Raw genomic sequence first — 26,883 nt, forward strand, 5'->3', positions numbered from 1 at the left:
GCCTCCTTTTCTCTCACTACCCCTCTCTGTCTAGTTATTGAGCATCTATTAAGAGTTGGTACATAGCTTTTCTGTGCATTCTGGCTTCCGTTGCACCAGAAGTGATTTAGTCATGCTGGCCACACGACCTGGAAAGCTGTCTGTGGCCAAAGACCAGCTCCCTTGGCCTGAAAAGTGAGATGAGCGCCGCACCTTTGACTGGACCTAACCATTCAGTGGTCCTTTACCTTTTTACAAGGCTGAAACAAGTACTTTCCAGTACTTTCACAAACACCCCTTCAAAGAGAAGGAATGCGGGGGACTTTCAGTTCTGAGAGCATAATGGGAGAAGGAATTCTTAGGTCTTTCCAATAAGACCAGAGCCAGGAAGCATTTTTATTCTTTTTGAGTCAAGTGCACACTTGTAACACAAGTCCCCTTCCCACCCTGAAAGTCTCATCTGTTGAAAAATTCAAGGGCTGTTTGTGGTTCTTTAGCTTCATGTACACAGCGAAGCCCTATGCACACTCACTCAGGACAGGGATAAGTCCCACTGTGTTCAATGAAGCTATAACCCCTCTGAAATATACTCTGCAGTGATTTCATGCTCTTTATTGCAGCTTGTAAAACAGTGTATGAATTTCCCCCCAAACCTCAGGCTTTTATATACATTATTTACACAATGAGTCCCGTCTGATTGGCTGATTCTGCTTCCCTCCTGAAGCCTGATTGGTCTTCTCCTGCAGGCCAATCAGTTGTTGCTTTCTATGATCGTACCAGCCTAAATAGGCTGATTAACTTCCTCCTGGAGCCTGATTGGTCTTCTCCTGCAAGCCAATTAGTTGCTGCATTCTAGGATCCTACCTGCCTATTGTTCTAGGATCCAAGCTTAGTACCTAACACCCTCCCTGCCCAACTTTTCTGGGTTGGGTATGGGGCAAGGATTGTGATTTTTCTAAAGCTAGATTGTTATGCTGAATTCTTTGCAGAAGTGGTAAAGCAGGTTGCAAAGATGTTCCTTGGAGAAATTATATGCAACTGTCCCAGATGGGATCCCATATGCCTTATTCCAGCATATACTGAGCTAGAGGTTTAGCTTATGGAAATAAAGAAAATATTTACGTTACACTTGAAGCTTGCAAAGTAATGTGTGGCTGAGATTTTGTCAACGAACCTTCTTCCTTTCCAGGAATCCAGAAAGATAAGCCAACATTCGCGCCATAAGACCGACACACATTTCCCTTTACTTTTTAGGAGGGAAAAAGTAAGTCTTATAGAGCAAAAAATACGGTATGCGTAAAATTAAAATTAAGTCTCACTGAAATCAATTGGGATAAATTAGCTTGGCTCAAGAGCTCTAATTTAGTTGGATTTTGAATCGATCCCTTTGTCTCCTGAAGTGTTGCAGTCTGAAGAGTGTATCAGTTGCGTAGTGAGGATCAGCACGTTCTGTTGTTATGAAAACCAGGATTTTATTCTGTTTTTAATACATGGCTGGTTTAATGTGAATTGTCTGGGGTTCTTCAGCTTTAAGTTAACTTTTGCTTCTCAAAACCAATGCCCTTCCAATCAAAATACTTTCAGCATTTCTGGTCCGATGTTCCTTGCCGTTACTTTTTACCTTGTCTATCTCCAAAGACCCTCTAGTCAATACAGTTCCCTACGTTCCTAGAATATACAACATTTAAGCTTCAGAAAGGTTAATTGATAAGGGAATATATCAGAAAGGGGCAAATGCCAGCAAAATAATACCAAGTCTTAATTAGAGTGAGAATAAAACAAGCTAACACTCTGCAGCTAAAACAGCTTGTGGAGACTGAAAAATAATTCTTCTGTTGGCTGCTGCAGAGGAAAGCAAGTGGTTTATGAACACAAGCAGCAATTGGCTTTGCAAAAACACTTTTTCTTCCAGTTCCCACAGAGCCCCTGAGCCCCCCCTCGCCAGTGCCCCAGGAGGTAGTGTGATAGCTGCCTTTTTTGTTTCTTGAAAAGTACATGGAGCTAAAGAAGAAAACTAGAAGAGTAAGACCCCACTTCTCTTTTAGCTCTCTGTGCTTCTCAAGGTTCACCGTTACTCAGATGGGTCTGACTTGTACCCAGATTCCTTCGAAAACCAAAATGTGTTCTCTTTGCCAAACGAAAAAGTGACCAGAAGGTAAAAGGGACCTCTGGACAGTTAAGTCCAATCAAAGGCGTCTGAAATATACTCGGAGTTGAGAGTGGATTTCATGCTCTTTATTCAGCTTATAGTGGTGAGGAGGAATGGAAGTTCCCCCAGAATGTCTGCTTTAGATACATTATTTACACAATGGGCCCCACGTGATTGGCTAATTCCGGGATTCTCCTGTAGGCCAATCAGGTTGTGGATTCACTTCTACCTGGAGCTGGATTGGGTGGCTCCTGTGGACCAATCAGAGTGCTGCATTCTGGATCCTATTGTTCTAGGACCAATCAGACTGCTGCATTTTGGATCCTATTCAACTCAGTACATAACAGCGACTATGGGGTGTGGTGCTCATCTTGCTTTACTGGCCGAGGGAGCTGGCGTTTGTCTGCAGTCAGTTTTTCCGGGTCCTGTGGCCAGCATGATTAAGCCGCTTCTGGCGCAACGGAACACCAAAACCAGAGCAGCACACAGAAACGCCGTTTAACTCCCCGCCGGAGCGGTACCTGTTTATCTACTTGCACTTTTGGGTGTGCTTTTGAACTGCTAGGTTGGCAGGAGCTGGGACCGAGCAACGGGAGCTCACCCTGTCACAGGGATTCGAACTGCCAACCTTCTGATTGGCAAACTCAAGAGGCTCAGTGGTTTAGACCAGAGGAGTGACATGTGATGGTCCTCACTCAAAAATCCCAATGTGCCCAAGGCCTTAAAAAGGGCAAAAGCTTGATAGCAACACAACCAAGCAGACTTAACAATGGACAACGTGGTCTTTTCTATATGTTTAAAATGACTCCATCAAATCAAGGCGTACATACTCTTTTTATGAGGTGATTATACAAAATATTCGTTTGACTTCATCCTCCAAAGCATCTTCCTCCATTGTCTCCAGAGACTGACGCATGACAACAAAACAGAATACCTGAGTTCTGTAGATGACACAGGCACACTCACTAAAAGTAAATACGTGACCAGATGAGAAAACACGCAAAACTGAATAATTATGAAATGCTTATTTTTGGCATCGTTTTCTAGCTACTGACTATCTGCAGCTTTGGCTTACATTTTATTAATTGACCCTCTGCTGGTCGTCGTCAAATGATGAAACGAAACTAAAATTATACATTTGAAGGAAATGGCAAATGTTACTGGTGGTTTTAGCTTTAAATTCTGTTTAAATATATTATTGTTATATATTTGTTTGACCTACCGGTAAGTACTTTGGCCATAGTACTTTGTGGGAAGTTTTATTTTTGAAAGGCTGGATGCAATGCCTCTATATTTGTAACCATGTGTGACTCATGGCTTAATTTTAAATTTGCATCTAAAAAAATAGTTCCAGCTAATTTATCTGATGCTTTTACTAGTGAGTGCTTTTGCCTCGCTGCATTTATTATACCCTTGAGCAAATACCGCTGTCAACCCTTCAACCTCTCTGTTTGAAGAGGGCTTTTGTAGCCCATCTGCTTCTGAATTGCAAAATGGTTGTCAAGCACAGCTTATTTGGGAATATTTTCCATTATTTTTAAGTGTATGCGAGTTTCCAGATCAATAATATATTAGCCAGTTGTTTAAATCAATGAATAGTTGTGTATTCCAAATCGAACTCCTCAAAGGACAACTTATGGGAGATGGACACACACATACAATAAATTGCATATCCAAGTTCATACCCACATGCACAAAGGATTCATGAAGAGACTTCTTAGGTGGGGTAGATCCTCACACACTCCCATAAACTGCATCTCCAAAGTACCTACCCATATACACGAAGGGACCTTGACCTCGGTTTGTCTAGTAGGGAGAGAGAAATGGTAGCCATCTTCCCTCCAGCACAACTTCTCCTTAATTATTGTGCCTCTCTTTTTTAAATAAATTTTCTTTTCAATGCAAAATTACAACAAAAATTACAAACATTGAATCCAAAATGAAACTATACAAACAAGAAAGAAAAACAGAACACTAAAGAAAGAAAAACAGCAGCAACAAAGCACACATCTACAAATAAAGCCATATCTTCATTCTAATCTAGTCATTACATACATATTGACTTCCTTCCTTTGTTCTAGGACCTCAAAAAATTTACTCTTTCTAAATTGTTGTGTCTAATGTAGATTATACTTTTTACACCATTTTTCTTTTTCTTTAACCCTGCATAGCATCATTCATTACATACCGATATGCTTACTCCAGAGCAATGTAAATTTTGTGAATATATAAATCTGGCAAGACTCACAGCATTCATAAGGGGACAATCGGACCAGAAATTATTAAAAGAATGGGGATGTGCTAAAGAGTATATGAAAACGCATTGTTCTGGAAACATTATTGTGCCTCTCATTGCGCCACCAATGAGGCAACATGAGGCAATTGCCTCAGGCGGCAGGAGCTGCAGGGGCAGCAGATCACAATGCCAATCTTTGTTCCCCTTTTGTTCCTGATGTAGATCTTCACTCACCTCTTCTTCCCTGGTGAGAAGGGGAGGCACTTTATTGTGGTTCACCTCAGGTGCCCAAATGTCTTAGGTGGCCCTGATCTCCTAGAACAATAGGATTCAGAATGCAGCAGTCTGATTAGTCCTAGAACGATGCAGGAGTATGATTGGTCTGCAGAAGCCACCCAATCCAGCTCCAGATGGAAGTGAATCCACAACCTGATTGGCCTACAGGAGAATTCTGGAATTAGCCAATCACGTGCAGCCCATTGTGTAAATAATGTATATAAAGCAGATACTTTGGGGAAACTTTCATTCCTCCTCACCACTATGAGCTGAATAAAGAGCATGAAATCCACTCTCGACTCTCTCGAGTATATTTCACTCCCAATAATGGATTTCCCTTCCATTGTGTGCCTCAGCATTGTCCTTTGGGCACCATCTGAAGACATACTTATTCATTCAGGCCTTTCTATGGTACGCTGGTTTGACATCATCTGATAGGAAGTGCCTACAGAGGGTGGTGAATACAGCACAAGATATTATGGGCTGTCCCGTGAATCCGATGGATGAAATAGCAGAAGAACGTTGCCTCAGGAGAGTGAGGAAAATTCTCAGGGATGATTCACACCCTGGCCGGCACTTTCTTGATCTCCTGCTCTCAGGCAGAAGATATAGAAGCACGATTAGTCACACCAACAGGGTAAAGAACGGCTTCTATCCGTGGGCTGTTAGGCTGCTGAATGAAAAGATAACAACAGGGCAACTGACTTTCGGGTTTGGTGGGTGTGCGTCAGTAAACGAGGGGAATTAAAACTAAGAGAGCTGAGTGGGGGGTGCTCGTGTAATCTCACTGTATACAAGTTGTACAAGTGACAATAAAGTATTTCAATTCAATTTCAATTATAAGGAATGAGGCAGTGCATTTATAAAACATATCATGTAGCAGAGTCCAATAGTCATCTTGAGATAAACATGGATCTGGAAGACCCAGATAAAATGGGAGTGGGGAGTGCAGCTGCCACATTGGGGGTGGGGGGACAATATTGTGTGTATGGTGAGGAAAGCGGGACTAGATGATCCTCAGGGTCCGTTCCAACTCTACAGTTGTAGGATTCTCTGATTCTCTGACTGCAAGTCAGGATTTGTAACTGGCTGACTGACCGAACCCAAAGGGTGCTCATCAATGGTTCCTCTTCATCCTGGAGAAGAGTGACTAGTGGGGTGCCACAGGGTTCTGTCTTGGGGCCGGTCTTATTCAACATCTTTATCAACGACTTGGATGATGGACTCAAGGGCATCCTGATCAAATTTGCAGATGACACCAAACTGGGAGGGGTGGCTAACACCCCAGAGGACAGGATCACACTTCAAAACGACCTTGACAGATTAGAGAACTGGGCCAAAACAAACAAGATGAATTTTAACAGGGAGAAATGTAAAGTATTGCACTTGGGCAAAAAAAATGAGAGGCACAAATACAAGATGGGTGACACCTGGCTTGAGAGCAGTACATGTGAAAAGGATCTAGGAGTCTTGGTTGACCACAAACTTGACATGAGCCAACAGTGTGACGCAGCAGCTAAAAAAGCCAATGCAATTCTGGGCTGCATCAATAGGAGTATAGCATCTAGATCAAGGGAAGTAATAGTGCCACTGTATTCTGCTCTGGTCAGACCTCACCTGGAGTACTGTGTCCATTTCTGGGCACCAAGTTCAAGAAGGACACTGACAAACTGGAACGTGTCCAGAGAGGGCAACCAAAATGGTCAAAGGCCTGGAAATGATGCCTTATGAGGAACGGCTAAGGGAGCTGGGCATGTTTAGCCTGGAGAAGAGGAGGTTAAGGGGTGATATGATAGCCATGTTCAAATATATAAAAGGATGTCACATAGAGGAGGGAGAAAGGTTGTTTTCTGCTGCTCCAGAGAAGCGGACACGGAGCAATGGTTCCAAACTACAAGAAAGAAGATTCCACCTAAACATTAGGAAGAACTTCCTGACAGCTAGAGCTGTTTGACAGTGGAATTTGCTGCCAAGGAGTGTGGTGGAGTCTCCTTCTTTGGAGGTCTTTAAGCAGAGGCTTGACAACCATATGTCAGGAGTGCTCTGATGGTGTTTCCTGCTTGGCAGGGGGTTGGACTCGATGGCCCTTGTGGTCTCTTCCAACTCTAGGATTCTAGGATTCTAAGTATCATAAATCGTGATGGTTTATGATACTTACAGTGTTGGTCCAGTATACCTGAAGGAGTGTCTCCACCCCCATCATTCTGCCGAGACACTGAGGTCCAGCGCCAAGGGCCTTCTGGCGGTTCCCTCACTGCGAGAAGCAAAGCTACAGGGAACCAGGCAGAGGGCCTTCTCGGTAGTGGCACCCGCCCTGTGGAACGCCCTCCCATCGGATGTCAAAGACAGAAAAAACTACCAGACTTTTAGAAGACATCTGAAGGCAGCCCTGTTTAGGGAAGCTTTTAATGTTTGATGCATTACTGTATTTTAATATTTTGTTGGAAGCCGCCCAGAGTGGCTGGGGAAGCCCAGCCAGATGGGCGGGGTATAAAGAAATTATTATTATTATTAATTATTATTATTATTATTAGCACATTGCTCTCTTGGACACCATGGCATAATAGGTTTTATTTTTAATTTTTTGGGTAAGATTTTATGTATTCTTGTGTACCACCCAGATGAAGAGCGGCCTAGAGATATAATGATGATGACTGTACCAGCTGTATATTTATTCTGTGGTGGGGGTGGGGTTACATCATAAATTGGTATATTTATCTTTAAAGGGAACTTCTTTGTGACGTTAAGTGAAGGATCATACCTCTGTTGGGGTAAAACAATACTTCTCAATGTCAGGTCAGTTCCTTCAAGTGCCAACTTGAGGGATTAAGCTAGTAGGTATTATTTGTTTTACAGCCCTTGACCCTAGTAAAATTAATAGACATGATGGAGGTCAATAATTAATAGACTGCATAGGCTTTATTTTGCAGAGAACATGATGGCTGGAAAAGTTATTTTATTTTATTTTAAATTAAAAGGCATACAGACCATTTCAACAAGTCTCACTTTGCACAGGAAAGCAAGTCTTACAGCAGGAGAAACAAAAAGCAGATTGAAAATATATATACAGCAAATTTCAAAACAAGTGAAGGTATAAACTATCAAAATACTGGGATGGACTTTACAATTAAATGAAATAAAAATAACTTTCCTTGAAAATGAAGGGGGAAATGAATAAAGGGGTTTGTTTTTATTTTAGTAAAGGGGATTACCTGAGAAACTCTGGGAGGGAGTTTCTGTCAGTGTCACCATGGCAACCATAAAGCACAAGCCCTGCATGCACTTGAATTGTGAACAGAAGCTTCAGCCAAGGCAGGAACACAATTTTGTAAACAGAAGCCAAGATGAAAGGGGCACCAGTGTGCATTACAATTTGTAACATCTGAGGCCATATACATATATTAGCCCAGCACGTCTATGGGAAGACTAACTATTGGGTCATATCATGTTTCCACCCATTGTTTTTAAAATAGCGATTTTTGCAAACAAATTTTTAAGGACGGAGCTCCCAGGCAAAGTGCAGTTTAGCAACATCAGGCCCAAACTTTTCTCCTGGAGTGCCGCCACTTTTCCTGCTTCCTCCCATTAGCCTGCCAACTTAAAAGCGAAGGCAAACGGGACACTTGTTGGCAGTGGTGTAGCAAGGTCAGGTGGTACCCGGTGCACAAAATTCCTTTCTATCTCACACACACACCCATTTTTTGCTGAGACAAAGTTGTGGAGCTTTTTGGGGGGAGCCAGAGTTGTTGAACTTTTTTCCGCAAAGCCAGAGTTGTTGAAACTTCTTTTTTGCAGTGTCTCCGAGGAGCCTGCCCCTACAGCTGAGGGGAAGGCAGCGAGCGGACGTTTTGGCAGCAGGAAGCCTGCACGTGCCAAAGCCACAGCGTCTCTCACAGACGTTGAGTGCCGCACAGGTTTTTGTCACCCCCCTCAGAGGTGACACCCGGGATGGCCCGCCCCACTGCCCCCACCTTGCTCCGCCCCTGTGTGTTGGCATGTCACTGTAGGGCAGGCTTACATAACTTGTGGCTTTCCTAAGTCAAACGTCGCCCAGCAGCCATGAATTGTGGCTTGACAAGCTCCTGCCCTGTTTATAGTAGCAGTCAGTCAGCAAGGCTGGCATGTCAAATGAACTTTAGGTGGGCCACCATCGATGGCTGCACCCAGCAGTTGGGTCACAAGTGGTACAGTCCTGCATTAGAGGGTGCATTTTGGAGGCACTGACTCTCCATAGCTAGCCTTCGCACTTCAAGTGGCTACTCTGGATAACTAATTGCCAACCAGGGTTCTAGGCTCTGCCATGTCATGCCATTTAGTTGATGCCTTGATGACTTCTCCTTAAGCTGTCTACCAGCTCCATCTGCTATGCCAGCCGAGACCCTACCTGCCCGCAGACTGTCTCGCCAGAGTGGCACATGCTCTAGTTATCTCCCGCTTGCACTACTGCAATGCGCTCTACGTGGGGCTACCTTTGAAGGTGACCCAGAAACTACAACTAATCCATAATGCAGCAGCTATACTGGTGACTGGGGGCGGCCACCGAGACCACATAACACTAGTCCTGAAAGACCTACATTGGCTCCCAGTATGTTTCTGAGAACAATTCCAAGTGTTGGTGCTGACCTTTAAAGCCATAAATGACCTCTGCCCAGTCTACCTGAAGGAGCGTCTCCAGCCCCATCGTTCTGCCCGGACACTGAGGTCCAGCGCCAAGGGCCGTCTGGCAGTTCCCTCACTGTGAGATGTGAGGTTACAAGGAACCAGGCAGAGGGCCTTCTCGATGGTGGCGCCTGCCCTGTGGAACACCCTCCCACCAGATGTCAAAGAAATAAACAACTATCTGACTTTTAGAAGACACCTGAAGGCAGCCCTGTTTAGGGAAGCTTTTAATATTTGATGAATTATTGTATTTTAATATTTTGCTGGATGCTGCCCAGAGTTGCTGGGGAAACCCAGCCAGATGGGTGGGGTATAAATAAGAAATTTATTATTGTTGTTGTTGTTGTTGTTGATGATGTTGTTGTTAGGCTCCATCTCAAAACAACTGTCTGGATGTATAACTGATTCCTTTGTTATTCCTTTGTTTTGGATTATGCCTTTCTGCTGGAGTCAGGAATTGCAACAAATCCCGTTTTTTTCTGTGCCTGCCAAGGGAGGGGCTTGGCTAAATTTAAATGCCATGTCCTTGCTGGGCTGAGGGGCTAGCAATTTGTGACTTGCCTGGATTGCTTTGGTTCTCTTCCTGACAGCTAACTCCGGATGAATCTTCATCCTCCACCACCTGTGACCCACTTTACTGTAATGGGGAGAAGATCAGCAGCCTTCCCTATTTTGGAAGCTTTCCGGTGATCTGATCAGCAGATCAGATTCATTTATTTGTCATCAGACCACCGCAAGAAACAAAAGTTTGACAATAGGAAAGTAACACCAATAGAAGTTAACCCAGACCCAAAGAAAACCAAAACCAAACTTTAAATCTCGAATTTCCTGGGCAGAGCACAGGCCCTTTATTTAACAAATAGTATAATAAAAGATTAAGATGAAATGAACTTAAACAAGTCTGAATAGAATTATGCAAAACCTAAATGAATAGGAGCAGGAAGCAAACTTAAAAATCTGAATCTCCCAGACAAGAGACACATCATTCTCTCCTCTCACAGGTTACCTCTGGGTATAGGATGGTATATAAATTCAATGAAGAAGAAGAAGAAGAAGAAGAAGAAGAAGAAGAAGAAGAAGAAGAAGGAGGAGGAGGAGGAGGAGGAGGAGGAGGAGGAGGAGGAGAAGAAGAAGAGAAAAAGAAGAGAAAGAAAGAAAGAAAAAGAAAGAAGAAAGAAAGGAAGGAAGGAAGGAAGGAAGGAAGGAAGGAAGGAAGGTAGGTTACAACAGATGGAAAATGTGCAATCTTCACAGTGGCATATTTATCTTGTCCACTCATACCTCTCCCATCACTGCGTAAAAATTGTTCCAGATGTTGTTCTCTCAGCGCATTATACAGTGGGCAGGATTTTCTGGCGAAGCATATATAGGAACACAGGAAGCATGCTTTATATGGTGTCAGTCCCTTGGTCTATCTAGTTCAATATTGTCAACACTGACTGGCAGTGGGTCTCAAAGGTTTCAGAGAGGGAACAATCTCAACACAACCAAGAGATCCTGGGAGTTGAATCTGAGTCCTTTTGCCTGTGAAACAGATGTACTCCCACTGAGCCACAGCAACTCCCCAAATAGGGCAGCAGGGATAAAGTATCTTGACGTGCGCTGGGAATGCTCTTTTCTCAGAAAGGAGAGAGAAAGCTATTCCTGCTCTTCAGCCATCAAAGGGTCTTGATGATTTAGGTGACAGTATTGTGTAAAAACGAGCTGTGTGGTACCATGTAGAAATGTGGCACCGCCTTTTTCAAGATAAAATATTCCCATATGGAGAAAAGCCATTTATACGGAAACATACCGCTCAGTGGATGCACCTTTGAAAAGCAAGGACTGACTGCAAATGTGGAACAAACCATGGCAGTTCTGTTTGGCCACCAGGGTGTACAAGGAATGATTTTTGCTCCTCATTCCTCTCTCCTTAAATAATAGATTTCTATACAAGGATGAGGCTTCTATTTCACTCCTCAGACTCCATGTGGCCTTTATAGTCACATATCAACTCTAAATATATTCCGGCTTGGATACCGCCTGCATTTCTTGCCCTTCTGTTCTTTCTCTGAAAGTCCCCAAATTTCCTGATCTTCTTCGCCTAGAGAACAAAGTAATAACAACAATAATTGAAAAATTGAAATGAATTCACAGTATAAGGACGGTGCAAACGCATAGCTTTTTTATCTGCTAATTTATATGTCTGGACTGGGGGTGGCTAACCCTGGTCCAAGGGCCTGATCCTCTCCCACTTGCTAATATTTTGGCCCCCCAGTGACAGTGGTGGCCAAAAGAGAGAGTAAACATAGCACTGTGTGAGTGTGGAGAGGTTTAAACCACTCCACCCAACTTAGCAGCTGCTCTTGCCCCCTTGAATTCTGTAGTATGTCACTGATGCAATCATTGCAATGAATCTAACGAATCGAATGTAAAAAGAGAGTCAGGTTTAGGAGAGGGTGAATTCAAACATGAATAAGAATTCATTCCCAGGAGGTCCAGATGCAGTATAAAAGGGATGCCTCCTGAATGGTTACAGCATGGGCCATGTGTACAGCATATGAGCCAAGTAGTTTTAAAGATATCCACTACGTGGAATACCGCAGACTATTTACTGCAGCTAGGCTGAATGTTCTTGACTCGGCGGTTCTGAAGGGAAGATATGGAGGAGTCCCATATGACCAGAGATTATGCCACTGTGCATTGGGTGAGGTAGAATCCACAGAGCACATTTTACTGAGCTGTCCCTTCTACAACGATTTAAGACAGTACCTTATAACTCCATACTTACCCCAGCTCAGTTCCCGACAAAGAGGAAAGCAGACAGCATATCTGCTAAATAAGTCTTCTGGGAAAACAACTTTGTCAGTGGCTAAATTCCTTTTCCTGGCACTCAAGTGTCGGAAACGTATAACTGAATGCTTTGATGTGGGTTATCTGTGAGAGGTCTAGTACTGTGGCCCTACCTTATTTATGTACCCCTATGATGTTATAGTTTATAATTATTGTGTAATGTTTTATTTCTGACTATCAGTCGAATAAAGGAAATTGATTGATTGGTTTTAAAGAAAGTCCAACAGAGGTCTAAACATGCCAATATCAAATACCTGTGTTAAAGCAATGCCATGAGCAAAATTACAGAAGGGGTGTAAGAGAAATTGGACTTGGAGGAAGGGGTTAATTTTCTTCATGATTACAGATCACTTCATGTATGAGATAAGATAACAGGTGCAAGGCCTGTCAAACCAGTTGCTATGGCAACAGCCGAGTGCCGCCTATATAAGTGATTGAGGTAAGTCAGCTCAGGATGCCGGGGTCTTGTGCTGTGTGTCGAGGTCAGTCTTGAGAAGTGAGTCAGAGTCAGTGTTACATCTTGAATTGTTGAAGCCTCAGAAATGCTTTGTACTTGTGTATATATGTATCTGCAAAGCCTACAAGCTGTATGTATATATCAATGTCTGGAAATGTATTACTGAAGCCTTATCTTCTGCAGCAGTGAACTATTTTGGACTTTAACCTGCCTCTGTGTGTGATGGGAACTGAGGGCAACTTCTGTTATGGGGGTATCTCACAACACTGTAAACTGGACCATCCATCCATCATTCCACTTTATTAGGTGTTCTGTAATGTTTTCCCAATTTTAATACATCAGTGTGTCTGGAGGGGCACTCTTGCACTCTTGCACAGAGAAAGCAGGACAGGACTCCCCCTCCCTCAGAAATTTGTGATATGGAAAGTTGCAGGATTCTAGCAGGAAATTGTAGGCCACACACTAATTGGAAATGAAGCAGTATGTCTGCCCTGAGGCTTTTGCAGCTGCAAACAGTATTGAAAGCAAGATCACACTTAACTTCCCTAATACCATTATGAGCACAAAATATAAATGAAGAATAAGAAGGACTTCAGGACGGGGTAGCTGTATCTTCTAAAGTCTTCTGTTATAGTCCTATTACTCACCTGGTGAGCGTAATGTGTAACCAGGCAATTATTTGGTAGCATTTTTTGCCCATATAAATCCCATTAAGGGGACGACCCAAGAAGTCTAATACCTGAAAGCATCACAAAGGGTGTTGCTGAAAACACAGTATATGATGGGATTGATGGCACTGTTTAAAGATGGCAAATTCTGAATAATCACTGCGGCATAGAAGCGTTCTTTGGTTTCCGGGAGGACGCTGAAGTTGTCCAGAATGTCAAAGAGAAAGTAAGGACTCCAGCAGAGTACAAAAGCTGCAAGAAATCAAGGAAATGGTTTGAAAAGTGTTCAGTTTTAATGGGGAACGTAGCACTAGGAGATCTGGGCAAAATTGGCTTGTCTACTCTCACAAGTGTTCTGTTTTTCTCACTAAAAAAGGGGAATTGCTTTGAAATCTGGTAAACTTTTGCATGCCTATGTAGAACCAACCTGTTGAGTTCCTGCAACACCTGCTGAAATCCCATCTATTAAAGTGCAGGATCCCCATCTGTCCTCGGTCAATGGGATTCAGCAGCAAATATACAAAGCTTAAAAAAAAATAAAAATGTAACAACTTATTTTAATGGATGTCCATCATTAAATACTGAAAGGACTTTGCTTTCTAAGCTAAGAGCCTCAAAGGCATTCCTACATCTGCCTCTGGCTCTCAAAGAAGGGAACTAAGTGTTTCTCTTTGCATAATCCTTTTGTTGAAAGTTCCCTGAGGTTCATCCGCAAAGGTATACTGGTGCAGCCTTATTTGCACATCCCATCTGCAAAGAAGAAAATGCGTAGCACACCCTCCTCCTGTTATATCAGTTTGCCAGTCCCTCTGGACTAATCCAGACAAACAAAACACTGAGCGACAGCAATATAATCACATTAAACACAGATGTGTAGCCAATTAAATCATTATCAAATGCCAAGGAGCGCTTTCTCCTGTGTCCCCTTGCATTAACAGCCAGCCTAATTGAATCAATATAAATTCCAGCACCTAAGCCGGGGATTCTTCAGTTTTGCATTTGATAGCATCTGCAGAAAATGCATATTTAAGTTTGAATAAGAAAAAAGGAAGCCTAATCGCTTGGCTGATGGAGGTCACTCCTTCTGTATGCTTGCAGACAGGCAGATTTAAAAAAAGGAAAGCTTATAATGTAAATCAAAGAGCCTAATGTTTGCAGCGTATAGTTTGCATAAAAAACCTCTGAGGTTCAATACTTTGCATCTCAAGGCAGGGCTGGGAAAGACTCCTCAAGAACTCAATGGCAGATTCACACCGTAAAGTTAAAGCACATTCAATGCACATTTAAAGCACATGGTATCCTCCTAAGTATACTGGGAATTGTAGTCTAAACAGCCTCAGCCCAGTATACCTGAAGGAGCGTCTCCACCCCCATCGTTCTGCCCAGATACTGAGGTCCACCTCCGAGGACCTTCTGGCGGTTCTCTTACTGTGAGAAGTGAGGTTACAGGGAACCAGGTAGAGGGCCTTCTCGGTGGTGGCGCCTGCCCTGTGGAACGCCCTCCCATCAGATGTTAAGGAAATAAACAACTATCTGACTTTTAGAAAACATCTGAAGTTAGTCCTGTTTAGGGAAGTTTTTAATATTTGATGTTTTATCGTGTTTTTAATATTCTGTTGGGAGCCACCCAGAGTGGCTGGGGAAACCCAGCCAGATGGGCAGGGCATAAATAATAAATTGTTGTTGTTGTTTTGTTGTTATTTTCGCCCTCACAGAACTCCACTTCCAAGCACACTTAACAAACTACAGTCCTCAAGATTCTTTAGGGCGCGGTTCCCAAACTTGGGTCCTCTGGCTGTTGTTGGACTACAACTCCCATCATCCCTGACCACTGGTCCTGCTACCTAGGGATGATGGGAGTTGTGATCCAATAACAAATGGGGACCCAAGTTTGGGAAACCTTGGGAAGCCCATGTGCTGATCTGCTCCCAGGGTGTCTTGGCAAGTTAGGGCAAATATTGAGCTAGATCTTAACCGTGGGTGTCCCAGATGTTGCTAGACTACAACTCCCATCATCCCTAGTGAGCAAGACCAGTGGTCAGGGTTGGTGGGAGTTGCAGTTCAGCAATATCTGGGGACCCAAGGTTGAGAAAGGCTGATTTAGATGGACCAGCAGCCTGAATTAGTACAAGACAGGAGTGGCGAATCAATGACCCTTTAAAAGTTGCCACACTGCAAGTCTAAGTAGTTCTGGGTTGCCCTGGGCAAGATAAAGCAACTAACAAATGTAATAAAGAAAAATAATAGATAATAAACAGGGGCGATGGAAGTAGTGGTCTAGCAATATCTGTCGGCATAAAGGATCCCACCCAGCTTTCTAGGTCTCTATCCTGGTGCTTATTGCTTCTTTAAAATTGTGTGGGGCTGCTTCTTTAAAGAAACTGTTAAAATCAGTTTTTTTCTTTATTGTTGTTGTTAAAAACTGATTTTGAGATAACTTGGCTTTGGTTGCTTTTGCGAATTTGTGTAACCCACCGAAAGGTGACACAGGAAAGTTTGAAATAATTCAATAAACAGTACGAAGCACAGGGACAGACCAGGAATGGGAGTTCTGCAACCCTCAGTAGAACGCCTTGGCAAAAAATCTATTTTGTTGCTATACGGGTGGTTCTAAAGCTTGTAGAGATTTCAGGGACTTGGAAAACCACGGGGGGAAATGACCCTACTCTACGGAGAAATAAGCACTTATTTAATATTTCATGGGGGTGGGAGGGAGGCAGAACAGAGTAGGTAGAACAGGACTTGACTGTGTTGATGATAAAGGCAATCTGTGACTGTGTTGCCATGGAGGGAGACTTTAATTGCTGTAGAAGTGATCTCAGCTATATCCGCTGGGTGAGTCAATCTTTACTGCAGCACACCAGGCTAAACAAAACAGAATCCAAAATGCTACTTCAACCTATCTCAGAAAAGGGTCAGCGGCAATGATTGCATCTTTGCAACTTTCACATTTCTGTCTTGTCACAATTTAAGTGGAGAAGGACCCCTGCACAGAAGATATGAAACCAGTAAATATACAGTGGTACCTCAGGTTAAGTACTTAATTCGTTCCGGAGGTCCGTACTTAACCTGAAACTGTTCTTAACCTGAAGCACCACTTTAGCTAATGGGGCCTCCTGCTGCTGCCGCGCCAGAAGAGCACAATTTCTGTTCTCATCCTGAAGCAAAGTTCTTAACCTGAAGCACTATTTCTGGGTTAGCAGAGTCTGTAACCTGAAGCGTATGTAACCTGAAGCGTATGTAACCCGAGGTACCACTGTAGTAGTCAAAGAGAGATCATCAGGGGGTATGGGCTGGGTGTCCATCAATATGCGGATGATACCCAGCTCTACCTCTCTTTCAAATCAGAACCAGTGAAGGTGGTGAAGGTCCTGTGCGAGTGTCTGGAGGTGGCTGGAGGATGGATGGCAGCTAACAAATTGAGGTTGAATCCTGACAAGACAGAAGTACTGTTCTTGGGGGACAGGGGGCGGGTGGGTGTGGAGGATTCCCTGATCCTGAATGGGGTAACTGTGCCCCTGAAGGACCAGGTGTGCAGCCTGGGAGTCATTTTGGACTCACAGCTGTCCATGGAGGCGCAGGTTAATTCTGTGTCCAGGGCAGCTGTCTACCAGCTCCATCTGGTACGCAGGCTGAGACCCTATCTGCCTGCAGACTGTCTCGCCAGAGTGGTGCATGCTCTGGTTATCTCCCGCTTGGACTACTGCAATGTACTCTCTGTGGGACTACCTATGAAGGTGACTTGGAAACTGCAATTAATCCAGAATGTGGCAGCTAGACTGGTGACTGGGAGTGGCCACCAAGACCATATAACACCGGTCCTGAAAGATTTTCATTGGCTCCCAGTACGTTTCCGAGCACAATTCAAAGTGTTGGTGCTGACCTTTAAAGCCTTAAACGGCCTCGGTCCTGAATACCTGAAGGAGCGTCTCCACCCCCATCATACAGCCCAGACACTGAGGTCCAGTGCTGAGGGCCTTCTGGCGGTTCCCTCACTGCGAGAAGTGAGGTTACAGGGAACCAGGCAGAGGGCCTTCTCGGTAGTGGCGCCTGCCCTGTGGAATGCCCTCCAAGCAAATGTCAAGGCAATAAACAACTATTTTACTTTTAAAAGACAACTGAAGGCGGCCCTGTTTAGGGAAGTTTTTTTGTTGTTTCATACTACAGTGGTACCTCGGGATGCATTCCGGAGCTCCGTTCGCATCCTGAATGGAACGTAAGACGCGGCGGTATGTCTGCAGGTTGCATTTTGCCGCTTCCGCGCATGCATGTGACGCCATTTTGAGCGTCTGCGCATACGCGAGTGGCGAATCCCGGAAATAGTGCCCTCCATTACTTCCGGGTTGCCACAGAGCGCAACCCAAAAGCGCTCAACCTGAAGCACATTCAACCTGAGGTATGACTATACAGGTGGGGAATTGAGTATTTTTGAGAAAGCCACAATACATTAAATAATAAAAAAAGCATCAGCATTTACTCATGCAATCCCTTTCCTGCAGTTTGAACAATTACAGCCCAGGAATAGTTTTCTCACTTTATCTGCTGCTTGTGTAAACGAACTAGGCATGTAAGAAGGGTCTGCTGGAACAGGCCAATGGTCCAGCGTCCTGTACACACAGTCTGACTGCACATCTCTCCCTTGCTCTCATTCCTATTGGCACTGCAATCCGCATTGAATTAAACTACAGTTTCTTGTTCAGTCTAAGACAGGGAAATGTCACTTTACAAACAAGATCTCAAATCAGAATCAAACTGTGGTTTCAGATCCTGGTTGGTAAACTGGCATTAAATCACAGTTTTCTTATTTTGCAAGTAAAGAGCTGGCCCAACTCTGTGTCTGTGTGTGTGTGTGTGTGTGTGTGTGTGTGTGTGTTTCATGCAGGCTTGGTGGTTTTTAGTAAACCAGGAACGTTACAGCGAAACCAGTCCATTATCCACTCCGCTCGTCATAGCAGATATAATACTTGGGAAAAGGTCAGCTCACAATAGCTTTTTAATAGCATCTCATAATTGAATCTTGAAGAAACCTCAGTTACTACGCAAGCTAATGCTACTTTGTCTTATGGTTAGGCTTGTCTGTAAAGTTTTATTTTGGTGCAGAGACTGGGGCTTTTCAGCCACAGAAAACCTGGTTTACTTTCTTTAAAAATAAGAAAACAAAACAGTATACCTTCTTGCTTGAGTAAAAATGTGGCTGTCAAAGGCTGAGGTAGTCAGAAGAAGCTGCTCTTGCTCTGGCAGCAGAAGTGAAATGGATGGAATGGATTTGAGACAAAACCATGGGGGCAGATATCCACTCCAACTCTCTGGAAGCTTCCATGGAGCCATTTTTTTTTTAAAAAATGAAGTCTTTCACTGGTCACTGATGTCTAGTTAGCTGGCATATGTTGTCACTTACCAAGAATTATTACCACACTGTACTTGATAGCTTTGATTTTAGCCTTTGATATGAGTCCCCGATGGGTGTAGCTAGCACAGAATTTACCATCTGCAAAGAAAAGAGAAGAGAAGGAAAAAATAAATTTAAGAAATGCATAGCCATGACTGGAATGTGGTCACCTCTCTCATCAAACTGCCCCAAAAGCCCATTTATTGTAATAGAAATTTTTAGAATGACCAATCATGAGCAATTTCGCAATACATATACCATCTATAATATCATCTAACCTATCAATTTGTCCCATTATTTATTGACTCTTTATCTGAATTCTTACGCAACGCACAGTCACCTAGCCTATGACAAGGACCTCAGTTATGCTGAAGCATCTTAAAAACAACACAACACAACACAATCTTTTGAGATGTTCTTTTATCATAGACTTGGCTATATGCTTTTTTAAAAGTGTAAACAGCTATCTGATGTGGCTTTCAACAAGTTGCGAAGACATCTCCCTTAGCTACCAGCTGTGAGGTAAAATAATCTCCTTGGTCCATCCTGCTACAGAACAGCCAAAATAATAGTGCGCCGTGCCAAATTTTTGTGAGGTTTGATTTTCAAAGCAAAGCTGTAAATTGGGGAGATTTTAAAATGTTTGCTGCCACCACCACTCTCACAATTTTGATGCCAGTTCACAGCCTTTCAACTCCCAATTTACTGTTCCTGCCTTATTTTTTATTTTATTTTTTTCAGGGGGAGAGAGATGTTAGAGATATAGATTTTTTTTGTTTGTTTATAGCCAATGACCATATGCTAGAGATAGGCAAGCAGTCTTGTGCCCACCCTGAAAAGCATATTAAACCTGAACACTTGGAAAGTTTTAATGAAGCTCTCTGAGTGTTCAGCTTAACACTTCCTTTGGCTGGTAGCCCATTCTACTCCCACAAGGGCTAAAAGAGCTCACCTTGAGGGAGAGAGACAAGGTAGCAGCTTGCGGAGGGCTCCAGCAATGACGGAAGAGGCCTGTTAATGCCTCCCCTCTGAAAAATGATGTTACGGGCATAATTTTCTGCTGAGGAATAATTGGGTATTAGAAGTTCTCCATATGGCCTTCATAAGCAGAACCTTTGCTAAGAGCCACACTGTAGGTCTACTTCCAGTTTTGTTTCCCAACTTAGATGAAACATTCTTCATGATCTGTGGTTGTCTATTCCCCATAGCTGGTTCAACATTGGCCTTTAGGATCTGATAACATTGGATAATATGATCCAAAGGTCTTTTCCATCCCTACAATTCTATGATCCTAAGAAATTGTGGCAATTTTGAGAGGGATAGCTGTGGTGTCCTTTAAGATGCCACAGAACTTCTTGTTGTTTTTGATGCAATTCTACGTTACTTGGTAGCTCAAAGATTTCATCTGCGAAACCTGCCAAAACTGAAACTTTTGCATTTAAAATTTCACACTCAAAACGGAAATGTAAATGGTGCTCCAGAATCTTCTCAATCAACTGGCAAAAATGGAAGAAACCACGGACAGTTAGATATTTGGGAATATTCTGCTATTACTGATCAGCTTAATCTTGGTCAATATTTCCATCCATGATGAACTTGGAAGGATTTCTGGAAATTCTTAGTTTAAACTTTGAACAGAGCACAGCTTTGCATGAGATAACTTGTGGAAACCAAAGAAAAATACAACTTTAGAAAAGCTAATTGTGAATTCATTAGAATGTATTAACACAATGTTTCTTTTCCTGTCACTAAAGCAGTAATTAAGGTAACAGTACGCTTGGCTCAGTTTTTTTCTTTCCTTTTCATTTGAATATTTACAATGCTTATTTGATTAATTAGTGCTTCAGAAGAAAGAGTCTTGATTTTTCCCTTGCTTACATGAATCTATTTCAACCGCTGTTGATGAATTTTAGGTCCTCAGTTAGGAATTAGTGTGTATTTTCCATGGCTTATGCTCAGGTTATTAGGATAAGACTCCACTCAGTCATTTTCTCTTATTACTTCCAGGTAAAATGACTGGGGTCCAGCCAACCTGGTGAGCACATGTTTAAATGCTTTTGGCAATTTAGCCTATGGCAGCTCATGGAGATTTGATCAACAGTGGGCTTTTTAATGATCTGTGGCAATTGCATTCCCACTGTCTTTCAATGTCATTACTTTCAATGCTTGGGCGTGATTGCCCCAATTTACTTACCTGAGCAGTTGGAAACAATGACAGCATGAGCTTTGCTCTTAACCCATATTGTTCGGATCACAATGAAGTAAATAACGCTACAGTTGGGGAAAGAACAGAAAACAAACAAGTTAGCGATTCTTTAGGATGGGATAATTCTAAGTATCTCATCATCCTAGTGATATAAGTAAAAAAAAACAACTGCTCATTTTCCCTTATGGGGGTACCCAAGAGCCCATATAGAGTCCTTTTGCAGGTCCTCTATCGGTAGGAGAAAATAACAGAGGCCAACCAGAGAATATTGAGAAGCAAAGCAGCTAGTAAGCCTGATCTTTATTGATCTGTTGCAACAGGGTGCTCCCCTCACATGCAGGAAAGGCGGAGGACCTTGAACAATGGTGTGCAAGGCCTTATATAGACATTTTAAATTCCCTGCCCTGGAGTTCAAGACCACGCCTTCATACATCATACATATATCACAGAAGGGGTGTAGCCCAAGACCACCCCCCAGATACATCATACCTACATCACAGAAAAGGTGGTCTACAACAGAAATCTGAGTGCGTTGTTTTTACCCTGTCTGCCAGGTTACCAGTTAATGCTCACTTGACTGGATTACCTAGGGAGCCTGGCCATTCTTTTGTAATGATAAATACTTAGTTCCTGAGCCAGGTCACAGGCTCACCCTATTCACACCTTAAATGTGCCCTTAAGGCAGGATTTGTGAGGACAGAGACAATGGGGAGGTTTCTGCATTTCCTTCGACCTTGTAGAGAAATATTTGAGGTGACTGAAAGAGTCAAAATGGCTTTAGGACTTTTCCTGTGCGTTTTAGACCTGTGGTTTATATATATATATACGTGTTTGCTTGGTACATTTATGAACATATATATATATATATATATATATATATATATATGTGTGTGTGTGTGTGTGTGTGTGTGTGTGTGTGACCTAATTTTTTTTATAACACTAGTTTGTCAGTGTGCATATGCTTGTAGCTGACACAATGTGAGGTTTGATTTAAGCCATGAAGTTCTGCAGAACTTTAACCTTAACACCACTTCCAGTATCATCAAAACCTGATGGTGCAGGAGGTTGGAGGCGATGCAGAAGTCTTACAGCCTTCACTGCCCTCCAGGTAAGTGAGGAAGGCAGTTCAAACGATGCTTCAGTGATGACAATGAATGAATGAAACTTGCATGTTTTTGTGGCAGCTCTAGTTACAGTGTTAAGATGAAACTGTAAGGAACAACTACAACAAATTCATCAAAATGGTTAAAACAATGAATGAATGAAACTTGCATGTTTTTGTGGCAGCTCTAGTTACAGTGTTAAGATGAAGCTGTAAGGAACAACTACAACAAATTCATCAAAATGGTTAAAACAATTCAATAAAGTATTAGCTTTATTGACCGGGAAGCTGTACGCCGGCTCCCTCGGCCAATAAAGCGAGATGAGCGCCGCAACCCCAGAGTCGGTCACGACTGGACCTTTACCTTTACCTTTAAGAAGAAAAGAAGTTTCCATTATGGCAAAGATATTAATACCCACACTTCTGAAGCTGGTGTGTCACCAACTTTAATGATCATGGCTCCAGCCAGGAACTGCATAATTAAACCAAATGTCACAAAGGGAGAGATACCTAGCTCCATCCAAGTGCCTTTGTTTGATGCAAGAATGACGCTCTTCCAGTAAATTGAAGATTCTGTTGTTGCTGCATGCAGCTTTGATAACTATGAAGCTGAAAAGGAGCATGCATGTGGAAATAAGTGAATGGCGCTAGAGAGGCAACCAAACATTCAGTTCTGTAACTTTATTTCATCGGCCTGCCCTTGCCTTCTGCACATTCTGCCAGCTAGGTATGGCCAAAGTGGAAGACGCTGGCCTTCTTTGAGGTATGCATGGCAGGTCATTCTGCCATGGTAGCAAGCCAACATACCAAGTTGCTTGAAGGAAAAGAGAATGCAGAGAAAGTAAGGCAGAAAGAGAGTGGGCTTGCAATTTGGCAACCCTACCCAAGAAAGCTACTTGTTATTCATTCCTATGATGGTATGATTGTTCCAGATAAATAAAGCCATCTGAGGCCCCTGGATCTCTCTTCAGGAGACATCTGTGAGTTATTCTTTTCATATGATAAGAAAATTACAGAGGTTTTTGAATAATAAGGATAAGGAAGATGAAGCATTTATAAATTACTTTTTGAGTGTTCGGCAACTCACATAGATTATTGAGTAATCTTTGCAACAAATTTCAAAGGGACAGCCATGTGCTGTAGGCATGTGTGTGTGTGTGAATGAAACTGACACAATGTACACAAATCTGCACGGAATAGTTTTGTGCCTTCATGTGTGGCAGATTTCCTGCTATTCCACTGCTAAAAAACAGGCATCCAAGTCTGGATTAAATATTAAAAAATAGGGTGATATTCAGTAAGTTTTACTCAAAATAGATTTAATGAAGTGAATGGATGGATCTAACTTAGTCATGCCCATTCATTTTAATGGGTCTACTTTGAGTAAAGGTTTGTTGAATACTACTGATAGGAAGTGACAATTTGCACCTGGTCATAGGATTCTCTACTATGGTGAGATGTTTTGTATTTCTCTTTCATTATAGAGATTATAATTTTACTATCATATAATTCTATGATTTATTATTATAATTTTACTATCATATAATACCATATGCATATGGCATTCCAATTTTAACCTCTGGCTTCTTTTAGCCTCCTTTTTGGTATACAGCAACAGGTCCCAGTTCAGTACATTTCTTACACTGAAAAACCGATTTCACAAAACCTCCCACCTTAGGAAAGTACATAAGCATAAATTCATGTGCAAACAAGTGATCAAATCCTATTAACCTTACTGGACACCCATGAGCAAGATTTAATACCAGAGATCTATAAACACCTGTGCTCAAACTTCCGGGAATATGACACCACTTGAATATATTGGTTTTATGTATTGTGAAGCAAGAGATGATTGTACTTTGTATTTCTTTGCATTCTCTGCCTTTTCAGATATATTCAAATGCAAAAGATACTGATTTGCCCTTCACAGGAGGCTGTTTTCCACTTTGACATTACGTTGCTTGTAGGATGTGGCAGAAGTAGCTTCCAGAACAGAAGGTATGGTTGTCTCCTTTGGTTTAGTTTCATAAATACGCTGCTTTTCAGCTTTATAGCTCTTAAAGCTGCACGAAACAAGATAAAAATGGTCTTGAACAGTGATGCATATGGTTCCCAGGTCTGGATCATGGACGTGTTTGGTTCAAGTGGCTCTTCTGACAACTCTCTTACCAGGGCTTTAATAACTCTTCACTAATGTGTTTGCCATTCTAATGATAATTTTAGTTGAGTCCCTGTAATGCCTTCAGATAAAGCAAAATACGGGACACAGGTGGCGCTGTGGGTTAAACCACAGAGCCTAGGACTTGCCGATCAGAAGGTCGGCGGTTCGAATCCCCGCGACACAGTGAGCTCCCGTTACTCGGTCCCTGCTCCTGCCAACCTAGCAGTTCGAAAGCACGCCAGTGCAAGTAGATAAATAGGTACCACTCTGGCGGGAAGGTAAATGGCATTTCCGTGCATTGCTCTGGTTCGCCAGAAGCGGCTTAGTCATGCTGGCCACATGACCTGGAAGCTGTACGCCGGCTCCCTCGGCCAATAAAGCAAGATGAGCGCCGCAACTCCAGAGTCGGTCACGACTGGACCTAAAGGTCAGGGGTCCCTTTACCTTTACCTTTAAAGCAAAATATGAAAAGGAACCAAGTCCGCACACCTAAGGACCTATGCAGACATTTAATTCCTCCCTCTTTTGCTGTTCCAGTTGCCTTTTACAAGTTGGAGGGTGATACCCCAAAACGTACGTATCCAAGGGAGTGCCCCATGTGTTTCAGAACCCCAGTTTCCCCCATTTATTTCAATGGAGGAAACCAATATGTGCCCTTCTTCCTTTGCGTAACTATGCAGATTAGTGCCCTCCATTGAAATGAAGGTGGAATCTCACCTGAACTCAGGTCCACACCTGGAGTGAGATAAGTGTGTGTGAATGCTTAGTACAAGATCCTTACCTGATAATAATCAGAGGAATGAAATATACCAGGAAGGCAACTGTGGTCATGTAGGGAATCCAATAGGAGTCATCAGGCCAGGCAGCCCAGCACTGCACTTCGCCATTGGATAATTGCCGCTTCCCGAATATAATCAGCGTTGGAATTGAAAACAGAAAGGCCAGGCCCCAGGCAACTACAATGAGGATTTTTGCTTGCCTTTCTGGTCGAGAAATAAGAACAAGGTATTGTATTACATGTGCAGCTTATTCAAAGAACAGACCTGGATACTGAGGAAAATTTAGAGGGGTGAATGAGAGGCAATAGAGTTACTTACCCCCAGTGTGGGGGGAAACTTAGCTGGTCGCATTCTGTGAAATATGAATGACTATCTGTGTTCTGTTTTAGGATTAAAATAATTAGGGATGGTTTATCAAATACATTACCATGCGGATAACTGGGAGCTCTGCCAAACACTGTAGTCAGAAAAAAGCTTGCTGCAAGGTGTTTTTGAGATTTCAGGCAAAGAATGGCCAGCACAACAGCTGGGATTCATTCAATTCCAGGGAGCTCCAGAAACAGCAAAACCCAAACAAGCATGGTCACCACTCCGTGGCAGAACTTCACTAGGCTCCATGTACAAAAGATCCCTGGTAATCCCAATTAACATGATTTCAGGGAAGCAGGAGAGATCTCTGCCCAGCCTTATCATCAGTACATGGTATTCTCAGGCAATCTTGGGGCCCAAGAGCCTCCAAAATGCCAGGGCCGGACCTGGAATAACCTCTATGTTTTCTAGCTATAGGGATTTTCTTCTTTTTGTAAGTGATAAATTAAAAAATGCTTCCATTTGAACTGCAGCAGTTTTACAAAGGAACTATTACATGATTTTGCCGGGTTTGTGGCTCATTCTCTACTTTTAACAATGTGCACACTGCAAAGGCATGGCTATTTTCCGGGTACAACAAGGTTTAGGAATGCAAGTGAGGGAAGCAGGTGGCCCTCAATTAGCTCAGTGAATGATCTCAGTGAATGGGGTTTGTTTGCTTTTATTCCAGCAGGCATTTCAACTGAATTCTGAATTTTATAGAGAAGTTTCTGCACGTTGCTTAGAGATGACTGTGAGTAACTGGTATATAAATTGTTGAAACAAACAAACAAATGTTATTTAAAAACCTACTTCCATTCACCACTGCCTGCAATTCCAGTGTTCTGCAGAACACAAAATCCCCAATTATGATTCCTTTAATGCAATGTATAGTATTGTTATAAGGTTTGTGGGGCCTGGAGTCCCCTTCTAATTCCAGAGTGCCAACAGAGGGGGATTTAGGGCATGGAGCCTGGGTAGCACCGGCCTGCAACTATGATGCAGAATGGAAGGCAAGAGGAAGGGGCACCAAATATTGGCATCTCACAGGGCACCCCTGAAATTTGAGACCCTAAGGTCACCCACTGGTGCCAGACATTGAATTTAGCATGTTAAAATACAAGTCAGGAGCCAGCTTGGTGAGTCTTTGGCTGGGACCAAGGGAGCGGCTCTACGCCAGAGGGCAAATGGTCCCTCATTCGAGAAAAAGGAGAATATTGGGATGGAGTTTTTGCAGTGATGTAAGAACTGGCAATATTCAGCAAAATGGAGAGAGGGTGAGAGGCATGTTTTGAAGCATGTTTGATTTCTGCTTGAAATCTGGGCTGCGGCTATGGAAAAATCAAGACCCTTTTGGGGTGGCAATGTTCTGAACCCCTCAACTGCAGGCTCGGGTTATATATATGTGTGTGCGTAAATAAACCATATATCACAAAGACACCACAGTCTCTGCTCAGGAATGGGTTTCTGTGCAGTCAGTTTGAAACAGGACCCTACCCCCCCTTTTCTTCTTAGCATTTCTAAAATGCATAAACTTGAGCTGTTGAGCAAATGCATAACAAGAACACAGCTGTATAAACAAAGATCTCTCCTTTATCAGTCACAGCAATGGATGACCTTGGCTGTTCCAGTGGAGTAGGGA

General features: G+C 42.8%; 1 protein-coding gene across 1 annotated transcript in view; it reads right to left on the reverse strand.

Moving 5' to 3' along the window:
* Positions 1 to 11,243: 11,243 nt before the first annotated feature.
* The window catches only part of NPSR1 (neuropeptide S receptor 1), a 77,029-nt gene continuing 61,389 nt past the window's right edge, over positions 11,244 to 26,883 (reverse strand). Inside the window, exons 5-9 of the mRNA XM_083578194.1 lie at positions 24,896 to 25,097; positions 20,840 to 20,916; positions 18,655 to 18,744; positions 13,328 to 13,508; positions 11,244 to 11,382 (exon numbers count right to left, since the gene is read on the reverse strand). Coding sequence (XP_083434320.1) covers positions 11,295 to 11,382; positions 13,328 to 13,508; positions 18,655 to 18,744; positions 20,840 to 20,916; positions 24,896 to 25,097 — 638 coding nt within the window. The 3' untranslated portion in view covers positions 11,244 to 11,294. The remainder of the gene's footprint in view (positions 11,383 to 13,327; positions 13,509 to 18,654; positions 18,745 to 20,839; positions 20,917 to 24,895; positions 25,098 to 26,883) is intronic.

This window comes from Podarcis filfolensis, assembly GCF_964270895.1.
Source record: "Podarcis filfolensis genome assembly, chromosome: 12".
Lineage (NCBI taxonomy): Eukaryota > Metazoa > Chordata > Lepidosauria > Squamata > Lacertidae > Podarcis > Podarcis filfolensis.